Here is a 21,624-nt window from a genome sequence, read left to right as displayed (position 1 = left end):
TATGTAAAAAATAATATCTCTCACAATTTACTACTCCCTTCAAGTTGCTTCTATTTTATTAATAAAATAAAGCAATGGCCATTAATGATCTCATCTATATACAGTTCTCCTAAACAAAAAATTTTTAACAACACATTTAAACATTATTTCACCACACTAGGTAGTAAATTTTAGAGATGGAAAGTTTAGTTCATTTCTGTGAATAGTTCATTAGTTCATAGTTCATTCAAGTGAATAGTTCAAATGAACTATTCTTAAGTTCACTAATTTTATTGATCATGCTGATATTGTTTGGCAATGAACTATTCATTTTATCACTATTAGTATAGCAGTACACAGTTCAGTTGTAGTTCACACTACTTATGGGCAATTAAGTTATAAACTAACCCTTAACCTGAACATCATAAACTAAGAAAAAATTATTATTAATACCCTCATGGCTCATGTTATCATTATCACCTAATTCAAGGTAGATATACTGACCAGTAGTCTTAAGTTAAATCAGAAATTTGATCTAATATTTTTACATAGTATGAATTTATTTTATTGTTAAACAGTTAAAAACCCTGTAACATTTTAACAATATAATTTATTTGTTATCTAATTGTAAACAGCTATTAACCATTTACAGTATTTCGAACAACGAACCACAAAGAATTTTTAAAGAAGTTCGCGAACTATTTCATTTATACATTGCTACCAATTTTTTTCGAACTGTGAACTGTTAAGTTACAGGTACTGAAACAGTTCAGAATAGTTCATCTAAGTGAATAGTTCAAATGAACTATTCGTTCACGAACTTAACATCTCTAGTAAATTTATTACTGGGGGTGATTTAAACTCTAAGCATCCGACTAAAGTAACAGCGTAGCTATCGCAGTCACGGATTGTTTATTATCAATTATGACTATCAATAGATATACCTTTTATATAGTCAGTTAGTGTATTTATGAACTCACAACAATGTGCCTTACTACCATTGATAATAACAATGCTGTGTACCTGCGAACATTGATGTCATAAAAAACCAATTAGCTATCTGTATTTGTAATACCTTGTGTATTATACATGTATATCAACTCAAAAATTTGAAACTTTAAATGTTTATATCTAATAAACGAATAAAGTTATACTAAAAATTCAAATGCCATTTGCTATTAAATTAAAAACTCAAACATTTTATTAAATTAAAAATATGTGTTACCATTTAAAAGAACAAAGTTGACCCCCTTACAAGGCATAAGGGATGAACTTAAAAAGTATTACATAGTTAAAAATTCAAGAATAATATGTAACTAAAGATAATAAAAAAAAAAAATGTTTAAATTATTATTATTCTGCAAGTAATTGAGTGGGTTATGATAAAAAAATCACCCTGCGTGTGTACTATTGAAAAACTCGAAACAAAATCGTTTGATGAATTGTAATAATGTTTACAGAAATATTATATTGCATATTGAATTTCGAAGAGAATATTATTTAATAATAGGGTACAAAAAAAAAGGCGAAAGTATTTAACAGTATATCAAAGATATCAAAATATTATCTATTAATTGTAAATTTGGTGCTAATTTATGAGAAAGATTAAGAGATCGTTTTGTTTCAAACTAGTCCCCTACAATTCATAAACTACATCAGAGTTTCTATCGCAATTAACCAATTATAAATAATTATACATCTCAGGAATTTCACAAGAGATCGCTAGCTTAATTTATCTAAAATAAAAAGAGCCATTTTTCTTCTGTTACTCTCATGCTTTTTACCCTTGTACAATTGCCATCATACATATGTTTTATTATATTAACGTACTTTTTAGGAACTCTTTTTATCATTAATACCCACTTAAAAACCTCTCTCGATACTTTATCATAAGCTTTTTCCAAATCTATAAATACAATACTTAGTTTTTTTTTTTTTTCTTATACTTTTCTATAAGTTGTCCTACACAAAATAATGGCTCCATTGTTGACTTAACAGGCATAAATTAACGTACTTTTTAGGAACTCTTTTTATCATTAATACCCACTTAAAAACCTCTCTCGATACTTTATCATAAGCTTTTTCCAAATCTATAAATACAATACTTTAATTTTTTTTTTTTTCTTATACTTTTCTATAAGTTGTCCTACACAAAATAATGGCTCCATTGTTGACTTAACAGGCATAAATTCAATCTGGTATTTAGATACTAATGTCTCATTTCAACAACAAATTATAACAAAATAAATAAATAGATGAGAAGTTAAGATAATTTAGCTCACAATGTATAAATTAGTTATACTAATATTGTAAATTTTACAGGGAAATCATAAAAAGTTATTCCAAACAAATCTAAAACTTATAATAAATTGAGGTAACATAATACAAAGCATTTATTTTAATAGCCACTAAATTTTTCTTGAAATAATAAATGTTAAGAAATCCCTTTATGGTAATTTTTAGTTTTATATATTTCTAGGTTTATCAATTCTAATAATTTTTTTAATTCACCATTTATACCTTAAAAGGATGTCAACTTTATTTTTTTTAATTAATACATACATATTTAAAAATCTAATAAAATAAATAATCATATAATTAAAAAAATCATTGATCGATGACAACTTTCGACATATTATATAGAAAGTTATAACGTTTTTAAGCTATAACTATTTTAAAATACAGAGCAAAGGAGATCTGATAGGGAAATTATAAAGCCTAAAAGATGCTTGAATTAGTTATATATTATTAGAGATGTTGTTATTGATTATTGTTGAATGAAATAGGTTATGTAATTAAAAGATTTAAAAATTATTCGTAATATAATAGTTTTTAATATAAAATATCAAAGCATATAATATAAGACATGTTCAACGGTAATGGGTTGGGTTTAACTCGATAAACAACTAAATCATAAACATTTATACAATAGACTGCATTGAGTAAAATGACATAATCGAGGAAAAAATGTGTTTTTTTAAATCATTTACTATACTAACAAAAGTGAAAATACATTTTAAACTTTTATTTTAAATAATATTACTGTACCTAGTGTGTTTAATGATATCAATAATTATAATGTATACTTATATTTTTATTTTATTACATATTATACAATGTCTATTATAATTTTAGTAGTCACAGTTAACAATAGGAAAATGTTATATACTTTATATACGTAATTATATGTCGAGACATGAAAGGTCTGTATTGATACTGTCAGTTGATCAGTGACCGTTTTAACAGTATGGTTCTCAAAATTAGTACTACCAAATTCTAATGTAATAATTAATTATGTTTATATAATGTATGATACTACTATCAATAAGATACTTTTATGTATAATATTTGTGGAGGAAAATTTGAAAAAATTATTGATAAATACTAAAATTTGAATAATTTATATGTATAATATGTAATCTAACAAGTATTTAGGATAAAAATTGTAATTATTTAATTCGCATCTATCACTATTATTTCTAATTTTTGCAGGATCATTTTGATACCTATTAATTTTGTTTCTATTTTCATCATCAATGGCTGGACTTTTATTCTTAACTTCACCAATCTGTTTGACATAATCATCATTGAATTTATATAATAATGTGTAAATATCTTTAAGTTCACATAACTCACCTAAAAATAAATAATAATTGTACTTACATTTCTATATGATACATATAAAAATATAATATTAAAAATAAGTAATAAAATAATAATTTTGATATACATATAGGTTGAAAGTATATTTGAAAAATAAATATGGAAAAAATTTTTAATTTGATTATATTTGTCCTTTACAATATTTCAGTATAGATAATAAAAGACAAATAACTAAATTAAATTAATATTAAAATTTACTTACATATTACATATCTATTAAAAACATGTGTGAAATATATATCTAACTTGGGTTTAATATTAGAAGTTTTGGTAGTGACTATAAAGATTTCCTTATAAGAGTATAATTTTGTTAGAAATTCTTCTACTTGTTTCAGATCAACTATCAATACATTGAATAGATTGTTGACAATGTCCTTTATAAAGATTCCAGATACATCAATAAAGTCAATTTTGTTTTTATATAAAAATGATTTTAATGAATTCATTAATTCCCTAGCGGATAATATGAGATTTTGTTTATTTTTATTCATAAAAAACCTAAAGCATTCCGAAGTTTTCATTAAAAATTTAATAAAAACTTTAGTGGGACTGTCACCAAATAAATTCATATGGACAAACTTTTGAAAACATTCAATTATTCTCTCACCAACAAAAATAATATTTTCATAGAATTTTGAAGTTTCTTTTTGGTCACTATTAAAATCGTAAATGTATGTTGATGAACTAAGAATTTTGATAAAGAGTCTTACGAGTAAAGCAATAGGACGAAATGTTGCTGCTAGCATTAGTGTATGAAATACTTCTATATCTTTTCTATAAAAAGTATACTTGACGTATCTAAATATGTCAAAAAGGGTCAAGCGACTATTATCAGGACAAATTACTGCAAGTGGTGCAAATCGAATTATGTCTAAATCATATAAATTCTGTTCGTTTGTTAACAATGGATATTGTTTATCCTGAAAATTTCTCATTATATCTTTTTCAGAAATTTCGCTATTACTCGTCATAAGGTCATAAAATAATAAATTTTTCGGTGAAAAATCTTCGTATTTAGACCTTTCAACAGCTTTATTAAATAAAATATATACTTCACTGTATTGTAAGTTTTTTATATTATCATCAGTGTCGTTTTGTTGCTTATCAGTTTGTATTAAACGATTTTTAAGTTTTTTTGCAACATATTGAATATTTTCGGGAGTATATTCTCTTGATTCGTTGTAATCAGGACAATAAATAAATATTTCGTCAAATATCTCATAATTGCAATTATTGGATTTCATGTTCATAAACTGCTTTAAAAAAAAATCNACAATTTTTAGATTTCATGTTCATAAGCTGTTCTAAAAAAAAATCATGAATCATTTTGTAACCTTTAAAAATACCTGAAGTTTGATCCGACATATCATATATTCCGTCATTATTTCTACCATAAAAATCTACATATTCGGATACATTATTTAAATATAAATTTACTGACATCAATTCTATTGAGTTTGTATTAGCTTCCCTTAACACATCTAACATTACTAATACGATTTCGCCATGAGTTTTTATAGCGTCGCCATATTTGTTTAAACTATGCACATCATATTTTTCTTTGTTTTCACTTATTTCAATTAAATATCGATTGTTATGATTAAAATAATTCAACATATACATGATAAAATTACAATGTAATCTTTGAAAGGATAATCCAAACGTTAAATGAATGTGGAATAATGTTATAATTTTTATTAAAATCATCTTTTGTCTTATTAAAATAAATACTAACAGAAGATTATTACTAATATAGAATAATTACTTTAAGAATTTTCCTGTACTTTTAGAATCTTTTATATATATATATTTATAAATTATTTTTATTTTTAATTATTTATCATATGATAAATAGTTGTATTTATGATTATTTGTTTAGGTGTTTTTAAAGTCATACATAAATATATCTTATGAAAATCATTTTAACACTTTATAATTAAAAAAATTATTTAATTTTATGAAATAAGAATAAAATATTTTAAACATGATGTTTTCTTAATCATTTTTAAACAATACTTAGACTTGACTTGTTCAATTTTAAAACAAGTAAACCTAACGCAGCCTGAATGTGGTACATTGGGAACATGACATATTTAGAAAAAAAATTAATGATATCTGACAGTGTTTAAAATTACTTTCATAAGACACGCTACGATGCAAGTCTATAAATATTGTTCAATTTAAATGATCTCCTTTTTCGTAAATTATATCCTTATAAGAAATTCTTTGATTTGTAAGGTTGCTACACTGGTCAGTAATATATAATATATTATCATTGTTAATAGGCTGATATTTTTTAAAAAAGTAAGTTTAAGTAGTAGTTAAAATGTAATAAGAACTCATGTATTCTCTCTGTAATAAACTGTCATAAATAACTGCTGGTTTCGCTATTTAGAATAGTTTTTAGACCGATCTAACAAATCTTACAGATTTATAATTATATTATAGGAATAAAAAATGTTTATAGAAGTTATATTTTGTATGAAATTTATATTTAATAATATATTATTGTAAATTTTACTGAGAAATTAAAAAAAATGATAAAGTTGTATACAGAATATTCTTTTAAAGTAATAATTATATTAGGAAAATGTATTTTTTAATTTGATATTTTTCTTGATTTTTATCCCTGTGGATAGTAGATAAGAATACTTCCACGACCTCTCTGCCAGTCATAAGAGGCGATTAATAAGGTTGCGTCAGGTCGACAGCCGTCATAAAATTTTTTTTGACGAATAGTATGAGATGTCTTGAACAAAACTTAGGCGATTGTCCCATCTCGGATGTACGTGGGTTAGATGGTGTAATAGGTTAGAGTGAATAAAGTAGTTAAAAACGGAGAAGGCCTAAGGAATAAAGTGCTTGATACTAGCCGGACAACTTGTGCGGTAGCTGTTTCACAAGTCATGTGTACAAATCTATCCAACGCTTGTAGTGTCAACGGTGTAGAGACATCACCACATAACTCTTGGCCGGGACTCGTGTATAAGGGAGAAAGATAGATACAAAGTAAGAATAGGTACTTGGAATGTTGGAACATTAACTGGTAGAAGTAGAGAATTAGTAGAAGTATTTAAGAGGAGAAAAGTTAACATTTGTTGTGTTGTAACGTCACAAATTCAAAGGTGGACCGTTTATGATTTTTTGTTATGTCTATTTATTTATTTTTTCGCGCGAAAGAACCTTTTTCTGACACAGCGGTGTCAACCACTCATTATTTTGCCTCTGACCGCTAGATAAGGCGATAAAAGAGAAATATAATTAAAATCGAATTGTTTATCAGTATTGATCCCTTCCAAAAAGACTGGCCGTTATCGATATGAAATTGCCGTTAGATCGGTGTTGACTCTTCTCTATTCTTTCTTCTGTCATTGACCGTGCTAGGGTGCACACATTTGTTGTTTTATTGACATATTTTTCAATGATGGAGTAGAGCCGCCAACGGCAAACGGCCAGGTCTTTTCGGCGAAGCATCCAGACCATCGGATGGGTCTCTTCGGAGACCGGGTATCGTTTTCTTTTTTATATTATATTTATGTAATGAGCTATATTTTATTAATTATTTTATTTCATTTTATTTTATTGTAAATTAACTTAATTTTGTTTATGTGTGGAGAGCACGTGTTTCCCTTTTCTTCTAGCCAACGCTAAGGAGCGAGTGTCCAGACCGCTCCTGGTGTTCTTCATTAATTTCCGATTAACATTAACGGATGTGTTCCAATACCGTCCGTGATGTTTGTAATATTATTTGTTTAAATATTTTATTTTATTTGTATTGCCTTTATTTGTAGACATGGTTTTTGATGCATTCGCATTTTTGTCCATGTTTAACTTAATTTTCTTTTTTTAACAATTAAATTAAATTTCCTTATTAATTTCAATTGTAATATTTATTTTATTGCGCGAGTAACTTAATTACTCGCGTGTATTTCATTCCTATTCCTTAATCTAGACACGGGCTACGGTATGTTTTACATATCAACCACATACAACTTTGATTGGTATAATAGTGTTCTATAAACCACGAGGCATTATAGTAATTTATACATATAACGACATATTAACTTAGATTATACTTTTAATTAACTTAAAATTAAATTCCACCTATGGTCCGGTAATCATATCTGATAGGTGTGACACCTCGCCTAGGTGGTGGCGACCCTTGCTACTCTAGCTAGTCGTTATGCAAGTGGCAAACCACGTTGTTGTTACAGGCCGATTTACTAATATAAAAGCCCGCTTGCAGTGTGCAGGAAATTAAGTGGAAAGGAGAGAAATCGAGGAAAATAAGTCAGGATTATAAAATAATTGGTAAACTGTATTGGCCAACTAACATATACCTTTTCATTTTTAGCTTTATCGTTTTGATTTATTTGACATTCACTACACTCTTTACTAAAACGTTCTATATCATTACATAATGTATCCCACCACACATGTGACCTAGCCAACATTTTCGTGCGTACTATACCAGTATGACCCTCGTGTAGTATTTTTAACACAGTTGAATGCTCTTAGGTATTAGCACTCAACAACCTACAATAATGCAATCTTTATCGACCGACAACTCATTCCGCCGACGAAAATATGGTAGAAGAATTTGGTCTTTTATTTTTGCTGGCCAACCTGAAACAATATAATTACATACTTTTTTTAATACCTTATCATTTTTTTGTTTCCTCGCCAACTTTTTTATATGATCGTGGCAATTCTTCAAAAAAGGATAAATTTTCGGATTCCACTTCAATTTCATCTGATACTGGTAATCTGGATAACGCATCCGTGTGACTGATCTGTGTACCTTTTTTATATTGTATTATATATCGATAACTAGATAAAATTATTGCCCATCATTGTAACCTTGATGTTGATACTACCGGGATATTTTTTGATGGATTAAAAATTGTTTTTAATGGTTGATGATCAGCTACCAAAATAAAATCTAAACCAAACAAATATTTATGAAACTTTTTTACGCCAAAAATTATTGCTAGTGCTTCACGTTCAATTTGTGAAAAACTTTTTTGACTTTTGGATAGCGTGCTCGACGCAAACGCTATCGGTTTCTCCTCATTATCGATTACGTGACTAATTACTGCACCAACTTCATAACTACTTCTATCAGCTGCAGAAAAGGAAGATCAAAATGCCAAGAATGTCAAAAACAACAACAATAATCAAAAAAAAAGTCGTCAACAAAAACAAGATACCGTAAGCAACATGAGTCATAAACAGATATGATAAACAACCGATATGGTAAACAACTGATATGATAAACAACCAACGTATAAAAACAGACTGATAACAAGATAAGCCGCTAGTATAGTTTCAGCCACCAAGCAGTAACTATCGCTCCGAAGATTGACTCTGCAATGAGTCCGAAACGTCAGCAATCAACTGCAAACATGGATAAATCCTCAAGCTTTTCAAATAATATGACAATCCATTTAAGTTTCTTTTAATTTCATCAACAATTTTATTTTTATCCTCTATTCTGCTTATAAGTAACTGATTTTTTCCTTAATTCACCTCACTCGTTACACTATTGAACATTTTCCTCCAATCAGACGAAAGTGTATTTAACCAATTCCTACCCAATGAACACTTACTAACACTGTCATTAGTCACAATCAAATTGAGTTTTACTACTTTACCTGCCAACTCTACACCAATTAAAGATTGACCTAACACTTCTATTTCAGTATTATTAACCGATTTTAAATGTATCGGTTTCGACTCCAGACATATTTTATTTTTTAACTTTTGCATAAACACTTTTTTTGGAATAATAGTAACAGACGTTCCACTATCTATTTCAAAATTTAATAAAACCCCATTAATTTCAGTATTTATTATTAAAGGCTCACAGCTCAGAGAACTTAAATTTACATTATTAATATCAGCTACTGATTCAATAAAATTAATACATTTATCCTTTGTTTTGACTTTATAAATTTTTGAATTTGAGGTGTGACCCAAGGCCACATGCAAAACATGTTCACTCTTTTGCTGAACACGTACAATGATCATGATTTCTCCCACACCGAAAACACTGCCTGACTGACTGACCATTACTTTGAGATGACTGATTCTGCTGATCCCTGAGGTAATTTTGATTTAATGGACCACTTCGACTACTAAATTTACTATTTTCTCCTTGGAACTTTTATATTTTTATTAAACACCGTCGTGAGATTATTTGTGTTTTTCTTAAATTCCACGTACGACTTAATAACCGCATTAATTTGCAAATAACACTGGTTTATTTGGCTAGTTTGATTACCGACTAATTCGGAATCTAAGGCAATTTCACATGCTTTTTCAAACTTTAAAGTCTTCTCGCCAAGTAATTTGCGTTGTATTGATTCATCCTTCAAACCAACAATTAGACGATCCCGCAACGCGTCGTCTAAAAAGGTGTCGAATTCGCAAAAGTTTGCTAAATTTTTTAAACTATCGATGAATTCTTGGATAGATTCACATGCCCGTTGATTATATTTAAATCATTCACTCACTACTAATCGACGCGAAGAGAAAATTCCTTCAATGATTATACGTTTCAGGACCAATATATGCAATTAAATAACTTGCCTTATCTGCCTCTTTGACTTTTAGCACGGTTAACTGTGCTTCTATCCAGTCTAAATAATTTTTAAGCGCCTCTTGCTCTGGCTCCAATGTCGAAATAAAATTTGCTATACCAGACATTGGTATCTGTCTTAATTTGACAATTTCAACACAGCACACAAAAGAATATCCACTCTTCGCGACTTATATGTACGATGAGGTGACACGAATGATGCAACACATGGGTGTCTAGTATACAACTGATGTATTAAACAAAAAGATACCACCAAGCGGCGCTAACAATTCCTATAAACCGGTTCAAATACATATCATTTATTAAAATCGAATAAACCAATTTTTCAACTTCCATATAGAGTTGCGCCAATGCAAAGAAAATAATTAAAATAATTAATTCAATAAATGATTGAAAATGATATCATTGAGCCTAGTAAATGTAGTTTTCCTGCTCCCGTTTTCCTTGTTCCGATAAAAAAGAAGGGAGAATATAGATTTTTAGTAGATATTAGGAAATTAAATGAACGAATTATAAGTGATAAACATCCTATACCACGAGCGGATGACCTTTTTTGAGCCTTAGAAGGTGCTCAATATTTTTCTTCTATAGATATGACGCAATCTTATTTTCAGATCTCCATTAAGGAGGAAGATAAAGAAAATACTGGTTTCACAACTGACTTTGGTCTTTTTCAATTTAAAAAATTAATGCAAGGTTATAAGAATAGTGCTCCATATTTTCAACGTGTAATGAATAATTTATTCAGTGATATATTATATAGGTAACTTATCTATGATAAGTTGCCTGGACGATATTTGTATCTTTGAAAAATCTTTTGAGGAAGCATTACAAATATTAGAGTTGGTTTTTGAAAGGTTAGATGAGGCTGGTTTGAAGTTAAAGACAAATAGATGTATTTTCTTTGGTTCTGAAATTGAATTGTTAGGCCATAAAATTTCAAAAGATGGAATAGCGCCTTTGGAATAAAATATTAAAGCTATAATTAATTTTCCTAAACCAAAAAGAATTAAAGATATGAGAGCTTTTATTGGCTTGACTAGTTATTATAGAAAATTTTTTTAAAATTTTGCTAAAATCGCTAATCCCCTCACAGATTTGAACAAAAAAGAAAGAATTTTCGATTGGGTAATGAACAAGAATAGGCTTTGAAAAATTAAAAATGGTCATTACAACGACTCCAGTATTGGCACATTTTGAGGATGGTTTTCAGGTTTATGTTACCACGGACGCCTCACTTGACGATTTATCAGGACTACTTGAGCAAGAGGGTAAGGATGGTGAAGGCATCCTGTTGCTTACGCATTTAGAAAGCTCAAAGGAGGTGAAAAAATTTTTTCTGTAGTTTTTGCTGTAAATTATTTTAAGGAATATTCGATAGGTAGGAAAGTGATTGTTTTTAGCAACCAAGCTAGTCTTCAATATTTCAAAAATATGAAAAACCCATCTTCTCGTATTACTAAATTTATTTTTAAACTATTAGAATTTGACATTAAGATAAAACATAAACCAGATTTATGGAATCAAGCTGCGGATTGTATATCTAGATATCCTGTAAATATTTTAGAATAAAGTCTAGATGCCACAGACTCGGAAGTTAACAATGAACTAAGTATTGCGGTAATAAAAGAGGAACAATCTCCAGATGAGTTTTGTATTGGCATTCATGAGGCTATAAATAATAATAAATATTATAAATTCAAAGCACAATCTAGACATTATTGTATTAAAAATGATTCGTTGTATTACAAAAATTGGTCTCCAAATGGTATAAATTTTCTTTTAGTTATTCCAAAGAACTTAATTAACAATGTGTTAAAAGCTTACCATGAATCTGTATTGAGTGCACATTTTGGGATGAATAAACCCCTACTTAGATTAAAACAAAAATATTATTGGCCAAATATGATAAAAGATACTAATAATATCATTAAAACTTGTAAATCATGCCCATTTTTAAAAAATCCGGTGGGTAAACCTGCTGACTTATTACAGTCAATTCCTTTAGAAAGCTCAAGGCCAGCTTCCAGATTCTGTATTGATTATTTAGAACCATTAGTACCATCTAGAGGAAAAAAATACTTAATTTTTACACCTTGCAATTCTACTAAAATGACTTTTACTAAAGTTGTGTCTAATGCCAATGCCCAGGCTACAATTGAATTCTTAGTCGACCTTATCACGACTTTTGGGCCTCCTAGCATTTTACAAAGTGACAGGGGATCTCATTTTAAGAATAAAGAGGTTGAAAAGGTTTGTAGGAGCTTAGGTATCACAAAAAAATTTTTCAACAGCCTACCATTCACAAACTAATGGGCAAACTGAATTAATAAATAAAATTCTTTGTAACAGCTTAACGCATTATGTTAATAAAAACCAAAAAGATTGGGTTTTGTATTATATGATGGTGACTTTTGCTCATAATTCTTGTCCACACTCAAGACTTGGGTTTAGTTCTTTTTTCTTAATGCATGGTTTTGAACCCAATCAGTCCATTGATAATAAAATCTTACCCGAGGACAATTCTTTCGATTTATCAAAAAATATTAATAGACTAATGGAAATAAGGGATGAAATTCCAAAAGCCCGGCATCTTTTTAATCGGTAGAGTAGTAAGGGTGATTCTTAAACAGGCTTGATACGTTCACGTGCACTAATAAATTTAGGCTCCCAGCTAAATTCCGATAAAAGTTTTTGGCACGGAGCAGGTATATAAAAGTCCAATATAAAGTAAGTAAATAAATATCTTAAAAATATACAGTATATAATATATTATATTGTAAAGGTTGTACTCACCATACAAACCAATTCGATTGCGTTGCTATAATGTGGTTTTAATACATCGTAGTAATTTTACATTAACGTCTTCCATATGCCAAGTACTGCTGAACCGACATAAATAGGTTTTACAAATTTTACAATTTTTATTTCCATCACGACAGTGCATAGCCTTTCACCATATTTGATATATTGGCGGTCGGTTAATTCACTAGCTTGCTAAGACGTTCGGGGCTGGAGATAAGCTCAATAAGAGTATGCTTCCTCATGTTCTCCATAGTTTTCCCTATAAAATATAAAAATATATCAAATATTCCATAACTATTGTTGTGGAATACTGCTATTCCAAAGAAGACATTATTTATTAATTTGAAATACGCTATTTCAAAAGTATTTAACACCTTTTTCCGCATTTCAGTGTTCAATTCAATGTACAGTTTCAACCAATTACTTTTTTGAAACTTTAAAATGCGATGTACCTACAGAACAAATATTTATATTAATATCATCGCTTATAGTTTATGGAGTTATCATATATACTATATCGACTTGTAATTCATGAGCAATTGCCTGTTTAGGATTAACGTAGTGTACGATGTACCGCCATAAGTTTAGTCTCTTTGGAACCCGGTGGTACATCGTTACCGGGCAAGGACGGCAAGTCGATGTGCTCGTTATGCAACTCTTCTGGATACGATACGTTCACTTCATATATACGTCCCGTATTACCAGTGTCCGGCAGCAATTGGAGGTCGACCAGAGGGTCTGCTTCTTTATACCACCGAAAGCCACCGTACAGCATGGACTGACTCAAAGCCCAACTGTACAGATTATTATTTATTGTACACTTATGTATGATACTCACAATCTTGATAAACGATTCATGATGCAGACTTTGTTGGATCATAGCCAAGTGTTTTGGTATTGTTTGCTTTGATATAGTTCTTGATGGCTTCCACTAGCCCACCACGTATTCCTCATTTTACCATCAGCAGCCTGTTATAATCATTATAACATTATACGTTATTAAACGTATATTTGCGGCAGGTCATCGATGGACGTGCGGCACTTGCTGGACTTTGTACCGTGGCGTAACACACGCGGTGTTAGTCAGTCAAACTACCATATACATATTGTAAGACGATGGTTGATAAAGGTAGCACAGGTCACGCGGCTCCGTGTATCAAGAAGCGACGCGGGACCGGTCAATATATACAATACACAATCAATGATAAACAACTATTAGATATTAATAAAATAACATGTTATACATAACATATATATTATATTTATCGTCTTCTTTTATGGACTTGGCCGTCAACTTTTTTCGCGCTTAGGCGTCAACCAGGCATTGACCGCTGCCCGGGTATTGCGCTGAACTCCCGGACTGCCCCTCACAAGCACACAGTGTGATAGAGCCGTACAATTGCTCACACGGTGATCCACCGCAACGCATGATGAGACAAACTTCATCATCAATATTAAACTACTTATTGTATTTTGAATTAGGTAGCCGTTTAAAACTGAAATTTTCAGGATTACGCAAAGTTATACAAGAAATTGTTCCTATGCTCCTAATTTTGTATTATCGTAATTTATTATTATATCTACTATAATGTTTATCCAATTGTATGATCGATTGGTAGTAAATATTTTCCACATTTTTTTTTTTTAGCGTTCTATTAAATCTCTCCACAACAGCAGCTTTCATTGTAAAGTAAGTTGAAAAAAAGTTTATATTTATGCTCTTCATGAGTCTATTTGTAAGTTCTTTGGAGATCTATTGAAAAAGACTTTTTCAAATGCCGACTTGACTTTTGTACTAGATTTATTTTTTAAAGCCCATGCATATTTTGTATAAACATCGTTAAAATAAATGTAAAATTTATTTTTTTTGTGGAGTACTTTTTCATATCTACTAAATACTACACTTGCCACAAGTTTTTGCATTACGAACTATAAGTTCATTAGGATCACTCCAATACACGTATTCCTTAGATCTTTTGTTTAAAATTTTGAAGGATAACACACCACTGCCAGTTTTCGGAGAAAACAAGGATTTGATGACATACATATATTTATAGCCTACATTAGTTTTGAATTTTCCATCTCAACCGAAATGTACATCAGTGTAAATTAGTAAAGTTTTATAATCCGATAAATCGATTTTATTGAATGTTCCAACTGCAGGTTTACATTATAATAAAAGTTGATAAAGCTCATAACTTAGTGAGCGTGATTCTAATATACCAAATTTAATAGTTGAAAAATGGTTGGTTAATTTAACCATAGTATTGACCATGATAAACTAATTATCTTCAATGTACTTTGAACCATAAACGAGGTACATTTCTAACGACCATTTTGAAAAATCTTCTTACTGCATGTTGTAGGAAAACGAACGTTTAGGCTTATCGGCATTTTCCGTCTCTATTTTTTTTTCTTCCTAGTGATCCTGGAATAAATAAACTCGATGCAACTGTCGTAAACATAATATTGCGTATGCAAGAGCAAATGATTTATCGGAACGTCATTTGGCTGATTACGAATTAGAAAAACACGCATGGGACTGCGTAAAATCGAACAATGGTCATTTAGAGAAAAAGCTGTTGCGTATGATGTAACAAATACCATGATAGCTAAAAGAAAAATTGGAATGGGCTTTGGTGGTGTAAACCTAGTTTGGAGCACAAAATTTGCCTGAAATGTTTACAAATGTACACACGTTTTTAGTTATTAGGCTTCGCGGTGAAAATGGCAATTGTATGCTATTTTTTGTTAAAATTCTCGATATACTAATCATTATATTTGACCAAAACTTTAATAAAAGAAGCTGTTTTTATGTTTTTTTGACGTATTTTTGATCAAAACACTAAAAACACATTGAACGATCAGTGAAATTTTATTTTAAAAACGATAGCACAGTGGGGTCGCGGCACAGTATGGACGTGGCATAGTTGGGACAAGTATAGATGATATCTGATAGTGATTAAAACTACTATCATAAAAAACGCTTCGATGCAAATCTGTAGATAGTGTTTAATTTTAAGAAGTTGGTAGATTATTTCAAAAACAACAATAACTCTAATTCCCTTAATTTTATCCCGATTATTTATTTGATTTATAATTATTATATATGAATAAATAATAATTTTAGTAATTCACAATTTAGTATGAAATTGATATTCAATAATTTAATACTGTAATTTTCACGGAGATATTATAAAAATAATAAAGTAGTTGTATATTTCTTTACTTTTAACGCATATAAAAAATTAAAGAGCTTGACGCAATACTTTTCAATAAAAAATGTTTGTTACTTATAATAAAGTTATAAGTTTTATACACTAAACTACAAGGAACTTTCATCAGAAACAAAAATGTACTTTTCTAAATCAACTTTTCTCGATGTTTTAAAATATACAATTAAACTTTTTCTATCAATTCTAAGTTTTAATATTATTACTTATCATTAAAAAATAAGTATTTACAAATAAAAAAAATAATTAAGAAAAAACAAAAATTGTTTTAAATTAATTCTGATTTTGATTATTAATATGTTAAAAATAAGGAAAATGACATATTTAACCAATTTTTTTAATCGTTTAAAGTTGATTTTTGTGAATGTTTATAATAAAAAAAAATTTACTTATTTTACCATAACTTTTAGTTCAATTGGCAAGTTTGAAATTGACATCATTAAATAGAAAATTTTATGAGAATTCAAAAAATTGTATCGTTAAGATTAATATGCAGTTAGGAAGTTTTATAATTACTCTTTATAGTAAATCTTATTTTTAATCAATTTAATATCTTCAACTAGATACGAATTGTAGTCATTTGACGTATCTTTGAAAAAAGTAGGTCAAGTTAGAGCAGAGAAAATAAATGATAGTCACAAAATTTGACTTCCCTTTTTTATAGAAGGGTATGATCTGATTTACAAAAAAAGTGTGTCAGATGAAAAGGGTATATAAAAATTATTTTTAAAAAATAATAATATTGATCCATACATTTTTCCAAAAGTTATAGCAATATACATTTAAAATCGACAATTTTTTCAAGGAAATCGTACGTTTTTCTTTAACTTTGATGTCCGTTTTCACCACGAAGACAAGTCCGGAGGTTAAATTTTTTTTTTTCAAAATAAAGTATATTACCTAATATTTAATTTAAGGCATATATAAAAGTTTCAGTCTTTCCGGAACATTTTCAAAAGTTAAGTTGAAAAGGTTCTACTTTCTATGCGCATTTTAAAAGGTTTGCATCCCCCCTGTATATAAGGAAATGGTCCGATTAAAAAAAAATGTATGTTGAATGAAAGAAGTATAAATAAAGTATGTATCATTAAAGAATAAAATTGATTCATGCATTTTTTAAAAAGTTATAGCAACATAATGTTAAAAAATGTAAAATATAACATCAAGAATTTTTTCATGAAAATTGCATATTTTTGCATACGGTAGTCATTTTTACCATGAAGACAAATCTAGAGGTCAAATTTAAAGCCTTAATTTAAGGTATATATACAAATGTCAGTCTTTCCGGAACATTTTCAAAAGGTAATTTTTTGTGAAAAAGTTACCATTTTGAAACCCTTCCTGTGGGCTAGTAAAGAGTCAAATGTTTACGAAAATATATAAAATGATAAGTAAATACCTAAGGTATTTATAAAAAAAAAATTATATTGATTCGATCATTTTTAAAAAAACTTATGGCAATTTTAAGTAAAAAAAAATGAAAAAATGTCGAAAATTATAGATTTTTAAATTTTTAATTTTTGGGGGGATTTTCCTCGATTATGGGGAACGAGGGAATTTTTTTCAATTTTTGAGGGTAATGTCTTTGACTAGATACGATATTTGATCTTTTGACATATTGTTCATCAAAATCGGTCCAACAAGAGCTGAGATTGAGCGTTCCCAGTCACAAAAAAAAAAAACATATCATAGTAAAATTAATACCTTCTTAACTTCGCATCGAAGCTAAAACTCAAATGTTCACAAAATGCTTATTTCAATGTATATAACAAAGTAAAAACTGTTAGTAGTGAAATTTCGGTGATCGAATTTTATTGATCAGCACTAATATATATGCCAAAAAATTTCCCGATATAATAATAATGTATATACAAAAATTTAAATTTATTAAAGCACTGAAAAATATTTAAAATAATAGTTATATATTTATGCACGAATTCAAAAACACCTGAATAAATGTAACACTATTTATCAAATGTTAAAAACTAAAATAAAAAATATAATAGGTTGTAAAAGTACAACTTGTAAATACTTCTACATTAAGTTATAGTATAAGTAGCTCTTGAATATTAATATTTTATTTTAATAAGACAAAAAATGATTCTAATAAAAATTATATCATTAATAAACATTAATTTAACGCTTGGATTATCCTTTAATAATTTGCAGTGTAATTTTTCGAAGTATTGGTTAAATTACTTTAATCATAACAAACAATATTTAAATGAAATCAGTGAGAACATAGAATTGTATGACGTGCATAGTTTATGCAAATATGGCGACGCAATAAAAACTCATGGCGAACTCGTACTAGTAATGTTAGATGTTTTAAGGGAAGCTGATAAAAAATTATATTCGAAGGAATTGATGTCATTAAATTTATACTTAAATAACGTATCCGAGTATGTATATTTTTATGCTAGTAATAATAACGGAATATATAATATGTCTGATCAAATTTTAAGTATTCTTAAAGGTTACATGATATTTCATGATTACTTCTCAGATCAGTTTGAGAATATTTTATTATCTAAATGGTGCCAAAGTGTGATATATGACGAATCATTTATTTATTGTCCTGATTACAACGAATCAGGAGAATATACTCCCGAGAATTTTCAATATGTCGCAAAAAAACTTAAAAACCGATTATTACAAATTGATAAGGAACTAAACGAAAACGACGATAATTTTATAAATTTAAAATTTAGTAGTGTGTATAATATTTTTCAAAAAGCTTTTAAAAGGTCTAAATACTGGGAATTTTTACCGAAAAATATAGTATTTTATGACTTTATGATGAGTAATCGCAAAATTCCCGAAATAGATATAATAATAAGTTCTCAAGATAAACAATATCCAATGTTAATAAATGGAAGAAAAAAATATGTTTTAGATATGATCCGATTTGCACGACTTTCCATAACTTGCCCTGGTAATAGTCGTTTGACCCTTTTTGATATTTTTAGATTTGTCAAATATACATGTTACAGAAAAGAAATACGAATATTTCATACACTAATACTAACTGCAACATTTCGTCCTATTGCTTTACTTTTAAGACTCTTTACCTTAACTCTTAGTTCATCAACTTATGTTTATGATTTTGATAGTGACCAAGAAGAATCGTCGAAATTCTATGAAAATATTATTTCTGTTGGTAAAATAATAATTGAATGTTTTCAAAATTTTGTCAATATGAACCTCTTTGGTGACGGTCCAACAAATTTTTTTTTTACATTATCAAAAAAAACATCGACATGCCTTAGTCATTTTATTCACAAAAATAAAACAGATCTTACATTATCATCTATCGATTTCAAAAATTCATTAGAATCATTTTTTTATAATAACAAAATTGAAATGTATGTGTTAAATGCATACTTCGAAAAGAATTTTATTGATGATTGCTTTAATAAATTGGTTGTGAATCTGCAAGAAGTACAAGAATATCTAACAGAATTAGAAAAACATAAAAAATTGTTTGAAGTCACCAAAAATACATTTAATATTACTCATATATTAAATGTAGAACATACATTTATTTTTAATACACGTATAATAGGTAAGTTTTTAGTAAATATTAGTTTTAAGTTAATTTAATTATTATAAAACATAGTATGAAAATTTTAGAAAATTTAATTTTAGTGACACTTTTTAAGAATTTTAACATTTTATTACTTACATATTCATATTAATTTCCAACAGAATAAAAAAATGATGTGGAGTTCTTTGTCATTAAAAATACTTTTAATATTAATCATAAGTTAGATATACAATAAACGTATATTTCGTATATTTATAAACGCATATAAAAATAATTGGCAGGTTTTATTATTAGTTTAATTTAATTATTTATAAACATTGTGTTGAAAATTTAAAAAAAATTAATTTAGCGGACTCTTTTGAGAAATCACTGAATATATTTATTTTCTTAAAATATTGTATTATTTACCTTAAAATTTAATTTTAAATAACTATGTAATTGATTATTTAGAACTAATAGCAAATATTAATAAATATTTATCAAAAAATAAATAAATAATGAAACAATTACTGGTCAACCTACTATATTTTAATACCCGCTTAACAATTCATTACTAATACTTCTATATTCATAGGGTTTTTATTTTAATTACTTGATTTTTTTTTTTTTTTACAACCGTTAGGTTGGTTAATAGCATTGGTATATCCTGGGGAAATTTAAGTGCAGTGATTTCCCATTGCCTTCTTACCTTCTTGCACAATTACTTGATAGTTTAATTAATATTATATATTGCACATTTTCATATAATAATTAATAATTTAACTAAACATTTTTTACATATATTAATTTTTCAAAAATTATTAAAACTCTTATATATTAAAATTAGAATTAATTTTTTAATTTCTGAAATACTGTTATATAGTAAATCACTTTTATTTTTAGAAGAGTTATGTCAAAATGAAGATATTTATACATTTTTATATAAATTAAATGACAATAAGGTCACTCGAATCGGTGATATCAAGGAAAAAAGTATAGCTGATAATGATGAAAATATAAGCAAAAATAATATGAGACATAATAATCAGATAAAAAAATATATTAGTAAAATTTATCTCTTTCCTAAATATTTAATAGATTACATATTGTATATAAGACTGTAATTATTAACACATGCACTAAATATCTAATGTACAATATCTAATTCAATATCTTTTTATCCAATTAACATTTTACGATACTTTAATTTTTAAATAATTTGTATCAAATTTAACATTATAAAATAGACACTATATATTTTAACATAAAATAACATAAGTTATTTTTAATTTTTAAATTTATAAGTACTTTGATTGTTAATATAATCACAGTTATTAGTTTTTTCAAACATTAAATCGTGTTAGATCATATCAAATATAATTTTACTGATTAGTATTGTTATTATTTATTTTGCTTAAACTGAATTAAATTTATTGTATGGTTTATAAGTTTTTTATTAATATTAAAATTTATTAAATAAAATGAAGTTACAAATCCATTGTTTTCCTTCCACTAACATTATTTATGTTAGAAAGTTGTTGAATTTATTAAATAATTGTTCTTGAATTTTAATTTATCAATAAATTAGTCTAAACATGATGATTATTTGGGTAGTTTTGCTTATTTTTTATTTATTACAATTATGCTTTTACAGTTTTTTCTACTTTTCTTGCTTATTTTTTACATTAAAATACAATTTATAACAATGACATTAAAAAATTCTGATTTATTTTATTATTGGACATTTACGAAAGAACAAACTAAAATTACTTCCATCATACACGTATTTTTTTTTTTTTTTTTTTTTTTTTTTTTTT

General features: G+C 27.7%; 3 protein-coding genes across 6 annotated transcripts in view; 1 reads left to right on the top strand and 2 right to left on the bottom strand.

Moving 5' to 3' along the window:
• Positions 1-5,391, bottom strand: part of LOC126908404 (uncharacterized) — a 50,501-nt gene extending 45,110 nt beyond the window's left edge. The window contains exon 1 of one of the 2 annotated variants that reach the window (XM_050690432.1): positions 4,977-5,391. In XM_050690432.1, the coding sequence (XP_050546389.1) occupies positions 4,977-5,349 (373 nt within the window). In that variant the 5' untranslated portion in view covers positions 5,350-5,391. Of the gene's footprint in view, positions 1-4,662; positions 4,894-4,976 lie in introns of those variants that run through there. The other variant, XM_050690436.1, reaches the window with a different exon arrangement.
• Positions 1-21,082, top strand: part of LOC126908406 (uncharacterized) — a 70,344-nt gene extending 49,262 nt beyond the window's left edge. The window contains exons 2-3 of one of the 2 annotated variants that reach the window (XM_050690439.1): positions 18,758-19,846; positions 20,711-21,082. In XM_050690439.1, the coding sequence (XP_050546396.1) occupies positions 18,758-19,846; positions 20,711-20,931 (1,310 nt within the window). In that variant the 3' untranslated portion in view covers positions 20,932-21,082. Of the gene's footprint in view, positions 1-18,308; positions 19,847-20,710 lie in introns of those variants that run through there. The other variant, XM_050690438.1, reaches the window with a different exon arrangement.
• LOC126908408 (uncharacterized) lies at positions 2,818-4,656 on the bottom strand. 2 transcript variants are annotated; one of them, XM_050690443.1, is made up of 2 exons: positions 4,250-4,656; positions 2,818-3,615 (listed from the first exon to the last, which is right to left on the bottom strand). In XM_050690443.1, exons 1-2 carry the CDS (start codon positions 4,611-4,613, stop codon positions 3,380-3,382), a joined length of 600 nt encoding a protein of 199 aa, XP_050546400.1. In that variant the 5' UTR covers positions 4,614-4,656; the 3' UTR covers positions 2,818-3,379. The 2 variants fall into 2 exon arrangements, with proteins under 2 accessions (XP_050546400.1, XP_050546399.1); XM_050690442.1 differs by lacking the exon at positions 4,250-4,656 and adding an exon at positions 3,845-4,237 and having other exon boundaries at positions 2,819-3,615.
• Positions 21,083-21,624: the final 542 nt, after the last annotated feature.

The sequence above is a fragment of the Daktulosphaira vitifoliae genome, unplaced genomic scaffold (genome assembly GCF_025091365.1).
Source record: "Daktulosphaira vitifoliae isolate Bord-2020 unplaced genomic scaffold, ASM2509136v1 Scaffold_5, whole genome shotgun sequence".
Taxonomy (NCBI): domain Eukaryota; kingdom Metazoa; phylum Arthropoda; class Insecta; order Hemiptera; family Phylloxeridae; genus Daktulosphaira; species Daktulosphaira vitifoliae.
This window is presented reverse-complemented; position numbering and strand designations above follow the sequence as displayed.

Coding starts and splice junctions, on each gene's coding strand:
- LOC126908408 (XM_050690442.1), bottom strand. CDS start 4,211: ATGAATTTATTTGGTGACAGTCCCACTAAAGTTTTTATTAAATTTTTA. Junction 3,616..3,844: donor TTTTAATAGATATGTAATAT/GTAAGTAAATTT, acceptor ATTTATTTTTAG/GTGAGTTATGTGAACTTAAA.